This window comes from Melospiza georgiana, chromosome 9, assembly GCF_028018845.1.
Source record: "Melospiza georgiana isolate bMelGeo1 chromosome 9, bMelGeo1.pri, whole genome shotgun sequence".
Lineage (NCBI taxonomy): Eukaryota > Metazoa > Chordata > Aves > Passeriformes > Passerellidae > Melospiza > Melospiza georgiana.
The window spans coordinates 25,790,596-25,796,595 of record NC_080438.1 but is presented as its reverse complement, the minus strand read 5'-3'; the positions used below and the strand labels follow the sequence as shown (position 1 = coordinate 25,796,595).

Sequence of the window (6,000 nt, the reverse complement as noted above, 5' to 3'; positions counted from 1 at the left end):
TTTGGATGTGTGTTCAGGAGGTCAGGATGTTGTTTCTAGTTATCTCTTGCTGATTTAATAAGTGAGTATGGACAAACCACTTAATGCGAAGCCATTTCCTGTTCTGTAAGTGATAACAGGTCTCACAGTTGTTACATAACTGCTCTAATCTGGAAACACAACCTTGAGCAGAGTAAAAGGAATTTTGTCCCATTTCACTTTTGTATCCTGTAGATAGGATCAAAGTTATGAGGTGTTTTCTCTGTTGGTGTAAGCAGCCAGTTGCAGTCCTATACAGGACTATACAAATAACTGGAAATAAATAAAGTATTTAACAGAAGTGCTGTTTTATACAAGGTGTTTGAGGGTTTATTTTGCTGGTAATACAGGGAGAAATTCTTGCTTTTGACTTCAGAGGTCTGTCCTGGCAAGAGATCCTGTAACACTGCAAGTTGCCAGCTCTCTCAGGTTTGCATGTGCCAGCTCTCTCTGATCCACACAGACTGATTTTCCTGTGTGGCCAGAATTACTGTTTATTCTCTTGAGACTAGCACTGAAATGTTTGTATTCAAAGCCAGAAGATCTTTAGGATGGTTTTCCATAGAATGCAGTCTCTCCTGAGATGCTACATGAACAGGTGTGGTCACTTAGAAAGAAAAAAGTAATTTTAAAAGACTTGGTGGGTTTTCAGGTAAAATCCTTGTAGATTTTTTTTAATACTTACTGAAGCTCTGCTGAGACCTCCTTATTTTTAAAATTGGAGTCCTTGAGTTCCAGACAGTTCTGAGGATTTTGGAGTGTGAATCTCATTCTGGGCCCACATTCAGAAAATTTTAACTGAATAAATAATTCAGTTGAAGCTCAAATCACTGACCCTGAATCCTGAAAAAGGTAAAGTACTTGTTGAATGTTAAACTCATATATTTAAATTCTCTAATTTTCTTTAATATGCTATCCATTTAACTTAAAATATTTATTTTATTTTACTGTAAGATATTAAAAGCAGAGCTGTTCTCAAATATACGATACTATTAATTAACAAAACATACAATACTATTAATACTACTAATACAATATCTAATTCTAAAAGTTGTAAAAAGCAATTTAGAGTATATTTTGGTGATTTTATTAATAAAAATGTTGTTTAAGTTAGACTGGCTACTGACAATGGGCTGAAGTGCAGAAAGGCACAGGAGGTCTGGCTTCATGGTGAACGCTGCGAGCTGGAATGTATGAGCCTCACAATCCAGAAAATGGAATGTATGTAAACAGGTGTTTTATTCTGGAAAACGTGGGCTTGCATTTGTACCAAAGCAGCTCTTCTGGCAAAGAAAGCACGGGAAGGTGCTTGTCACAACTCTTTTTGCTATCCCTCACTGAGCTAAAACGCTTGATTTGGTGGAGACAATCATGACTTGTTGGCTGGTGTCAGCAGAGGGAATCATCCTTCAGTCACTGGATGTCTGCCTCTGCCCTGGGAGCAGCTGCACCCCGAGCGCTGGAGCGTGAGCCCGTCCTGCCACCCACCCCTTGTTCCTCACGTCACGAGCCACATTGTCGGTGTGCAGCTAATAAATTCCTTCTTTTTTTAACCTTATACACCCACTGTTCCCGTTAATGTGCCCATTGTTTCTTTATGTCAACCCAGTCCTTCTGTTTGTCCTGCCACTCCCTCGGCCGCGTATACCTTTGCCTTCCTTGGCCTTGTTCATTTCCTTGCACAGGCTCCTTTCTTTTGTTAATCTCTTCTGAACTGTTATCCCCGTAACCCTGAAGCTGCGTGATTGATACGACTATAACATAAATAATGGCCAAAATAATGCAAATTTTTTTCAGTATTGCATATTCTATTTGCAATTTCAGTGGGTTTGGTTTTCTTTAAGGGAAGAGGCGAGTTAAAATTGTAAATATTTATTTTGTTTATTAATTTTATGTTAATGAACAAATGAAAGAATTTAATTAGTTAAGTCTAATTATTTATGTGATTTGGTCATAACTTGGTCCCTCTGATGTCTGAGCCCTGTGGGGTGTTACTCCTGTGCTACAACTCGCTGGGGGTAGACAGCTGCACCCTGGCAAACCCTGCCTTGGCAGCAGCTGCAGAGTGCAGCTAATTGAAAACCTGGCGAAATATGAATTATGTTTTCCTCATGCTTTTTCTCGAGAGGAATTAACGACTCCCAATTCCAGCACACGCAAGCGACGCCCGCGTTCCTCTGGGCCGTTCCCGGTGCAGAGCGACACGCCCGGGTCCCGCCCGAGCGCTGCGGTGGGACCGTAACCCCGGGGCAGCACCGCATTCCCCCGGTGCCCTCCCATCCCCATTACCACCCCACCCCATCCCATCCCATCCCCGCCGCCGGCGGAGGGCGGGCGCTGCCGCAGCCGCTCACCTGCGGGGGCGGCCCCTCCGCCCGGCCCGGCCCGGCCCTGCCCTGCCCGAACATGCGCCGAGGCTCCGGCTGCCGCCGCTCCACGCACACCATGCGAGCGGGCTGCGGCGGCCGCCGGGGAGCAGCAGTAGCAGCAGCAGCGCCAGCCGAGCCCGCCGCCCGCCCGCCTTGCCCTCAGCCGCTGCCCGTCGCGACGCCTCCATGGACGCCCAGCCGGCCGGCAGCGCCGGTGCTCGGTACGAGGCTGGGCCGGGCCGGGGGGCCGGGCCGGGGGTCGCCGGGGGCAGCGCCGCCTCACCGGGCTCTGGGGATGCTCCGGCCCGGGCGGGAGGAGCGGCCGGAGCGGAGGGTCCGGCCGCGGGACGGTGTGAGGGGTGTGAGGGCGGTGGGGTTCTGGGCGCTGCGGCCCCTGAGGGCAGGTCGGGCCCCTGCTCGGGGCTGGGGCCGGAGCCGCCTGCGGCCCGTGGGCAAGGGCTGCCCAGGCCGGGACCGACCGGACCAGCACCGGGCCACCCCACGGACCGCTCCGGCCACCGGGCTGACCCCGCTGAGGGCACGGGATGTGCCCACCTGTGCCGGCTGAGCAGGCACAAACTCGTTCTTGCACTTTGAGGGGGTTTTCTTTTTTCTTAGACAAGAGCATTAGCTTGAGCTAATTACATACCTGCGCAGCAGCCCTTCAGTAGTTATATGCAAATTGCCTTTGGGCTTCAAAGGGTTGCTGAAGAGCGTGTCATGTCTGTGGAAGACCAGGTCCTTTTGCTTGAGCTCCTGTTTGTGCAGCTTGCAACACACCTTGACAGCGAAGGGCTGTTCTTTACCCTGTAACTCAATACCTTCTTGCTCACCCTCAAGAGGGAGCTGCAGGTGGATAACTTTCTCCATTCCAGGTGTGCACTCCCACTGCCCCTAAAATACATAAACTTCCATTGTGTGCGTGTGAGAGTTGTTTCTTCAAAGCTGAATCAGTCTGCAAATAACATTCTTCCCCCATGATGACGGTGTGTTAAGTTGTAGACATGGCTGCGTTAAAGGTCGGCTTGTGGATTCTGTATTTGACATAAGACATTTATAATCATCTGTGCAGGAGTAGAAGCTTTTAAAAGTGCATTTGTTGGAGAAGTTTGCTGATTAGAAGAGTGGTGATGGCTCTGTTCGTGGCTCTTCATCAGGTGTTTGGAGCAGTGGTGTGCTTTCTCTCTGGCTGCACACTTTCCCTTTATCTTAAAGTTGAAAACAGCAAACATTTACCTGAGACTTTACTTCTGCTGAAGAAACCATGATGGGAAAAACCATTTCCTGAACTTTAGATTATAGAAGCTGTACAATAGTGCTCTTTTTTGGTGGCATTGATATTAATGTTAGAGTTATTACAGAGATCAAAAGAGGTGGTCTAGTGGCATTTAAAGCAGCAAAGTCCTGTGGGATTTAAAAATCTAGAGTGCTACACTTGCTAATGATCAAAAATGACCTGTCTATTAGTATTTATATATATATAACCCCTCCTGGAAGTGCTCAGGGTCTGGTTGGATGGGGCTCTGAGCAACTTTGTGTAGTGGAAGGTGTGCCTGCCCCCAGCACAGGTATGGAATGAGATAATGTTCAAAGTCCTTTCCAGCCCTGTGAATTCTATGATTCTGGAGTTTTTAAGAGTTTTATATAATTTTTTTTTGCCATGCTCCGTCTTGATAATTCTTTAACAGATGGCCCAGCAATTTAAAAAGTATTTTTTAACTCCAGGCTGGAGAGGTGGGCTGTGTGTTTGTAATAATGATGTTAAATGATACCATAAAATTACCTCCAGGTGCTGTGTTTGCACTGACAGTAGCAGCAGGCTGAGGGATTGTGCTTCAGGAAGTTCTGAGCGCGGGGAACAATGTGTGCAGAAATATTTAGAAGCAGGAAGGGAGCTGGGTGAATTTTCCAGGTGGGGCAGGTTGTCCCCAGAGTCTGTGTTACTGAAGCTGCTGGAGCTCTCGGTGCTGGCTCCTCATCGCCTTTCTGGAGCTCCATCTGCTGGAACCAGCTCTCCATTCCAGGGTGACACTGCCCTGGGATCTAAAGGGATTCAGGTGTTTGCAGTACTGTGCTACAAAGTGTTGAAAAGCATCTATCAGAATTTTGGCTAGTTTGTGGGAAAAGATTACTATTTCCTTATTGTAGCCCACATTTTGCTTAAATCGCTCCTTGAAATTCCCAGTGAAGCTCCCAGACAGTGTTTCCACAGATCTGAATTTGTGGTTTCTTTAGGTATCATGTGTGTTTTGGGAATAGATTGAGATTATCAGATCATTGTTGGAGGAAAAATGATCTAGTGGAATGATTTGAACTGAAAGGTAAACAGATATTTGAGCAGGGATGATGAAAAATGACCTCCCATTTTAGAGATTTTCAGCTGTTGTCTTCAAGTTGATAATAAAACTTTCAGTCATCTGTTGTGAAAAAGCAATTGTGAGAAGAAAGTCTCCATCTAAGGATGGTCATTCAGATACACTTGACTCAATGGCTGGAGCCTCAGCTGTATATCAAACAGAATGCAGTACTGAACTTGGATGTCATTTTACATTTCTTTCTGACTAAAATTGCCATCCTGAACTCATGAAATCTTCTCACTGCATCTGCATTAAAACTTACTTTTTAGCAATCCTCGTTTCCTGTCAGAACGAAAAAAATTGACAGAAAGATCCCAAGCTAACTGAATCAGAGTTCAACATCAGCCTCACTTGTTTTGGTTTTCTTTGTTTTTTCTCCTCAGGTAGTTTGCTTAGTTGTTTTTGCACTCTGAAATGGAGAGAATAATAACTATTTTCTTCTTGAAACCACTGTGCCAAAGAATAACTCTTCAAAAAGGCCTTGGCAATGCTGAGTGCCAAGACAACTTTCTACTGAAACTTCTTTTTCTGTTCTTGAGTATTGATTCAGTGGGCAGGTTCAGAGAACTGTACAGGTGTATTGAAGTGCCATGCTTGAATTTTTACTTAATGGAGAGAAGGTGGCATTGTTAGTGATCAAGGTGCTGTGAAGTATGCTTTGCAGGTGACTTGTGAAGAATAAACTCAGGCTGTTGGAAGCTCTCAGGGAAACAATCTGTAATGTCACATAAAGCAATGATTACAGGCAAAGCAGCAATCCCTATTTGCTCAGGTATTATGTGTCATTCCTACATATTATTTCTATGGGACCATAAGATACTGTTCAGTAGTGGAATGATTTTAAAAAGCATTTTTTAGAGTTGCAACAAAACATGTTACAGAGTAATTTATTTTGAAAAGACTTTGCTTAGATTTAATAAAAAACAAAGAAACAAACACAATCAAATGAAATAAAACCAAACAAAGAAGCATTTCAACTCACATGAAGTGCTGCAGGAAAATGCTTTTTGGGCTAGAATGTGTATTTCATCCCTTCTATGTTGGTCACCACATTGAAGTCTGAAAGAAGTGAAGTGTAAGTCAGCATAAACAAGTACAAACCAGACACAGCAGAGTGAGTTTGCATTTTGTTCATGCTTTGTTTGTTTGCTGGGTACCTAATTGTGCTCAGTACCATTGCATGGTAGTGGTCTAGTGCAGCTCTTGCTGATTTATTTTTTTTCTCATTAATTTTAGTGAGATGAGGATTAGACCTT

The 6,000-nt window shown here is 45.0% G+C and overlaps 1 protein-coding gene across 1 annotated transcript in view; it reads left to right on the top strand.

Moving 5' to 3' along the window:
• The first annotated feature begins 2,541 nt into the window (after positions 1-2,541).
• TTC39A (tetratricopeptide repeat domain 39A) overlaps positions 2,542-6,000 on the top strand; it is a 42,438-nt gene continuing 38,979 nt past the window's right edge. The window contains exon 1 of the mRNA XM_058030223.1: positions 2,542-2,608. Within this exon, the coding sequence (XP_057886206.1) occupies positions 2,574-2,608 (35 nt within the window). The 5' untranslated portion in view covers positions 2,542-2,573. The remainder of the gene's footprint in view (positions 2,609-6,000) is intronic.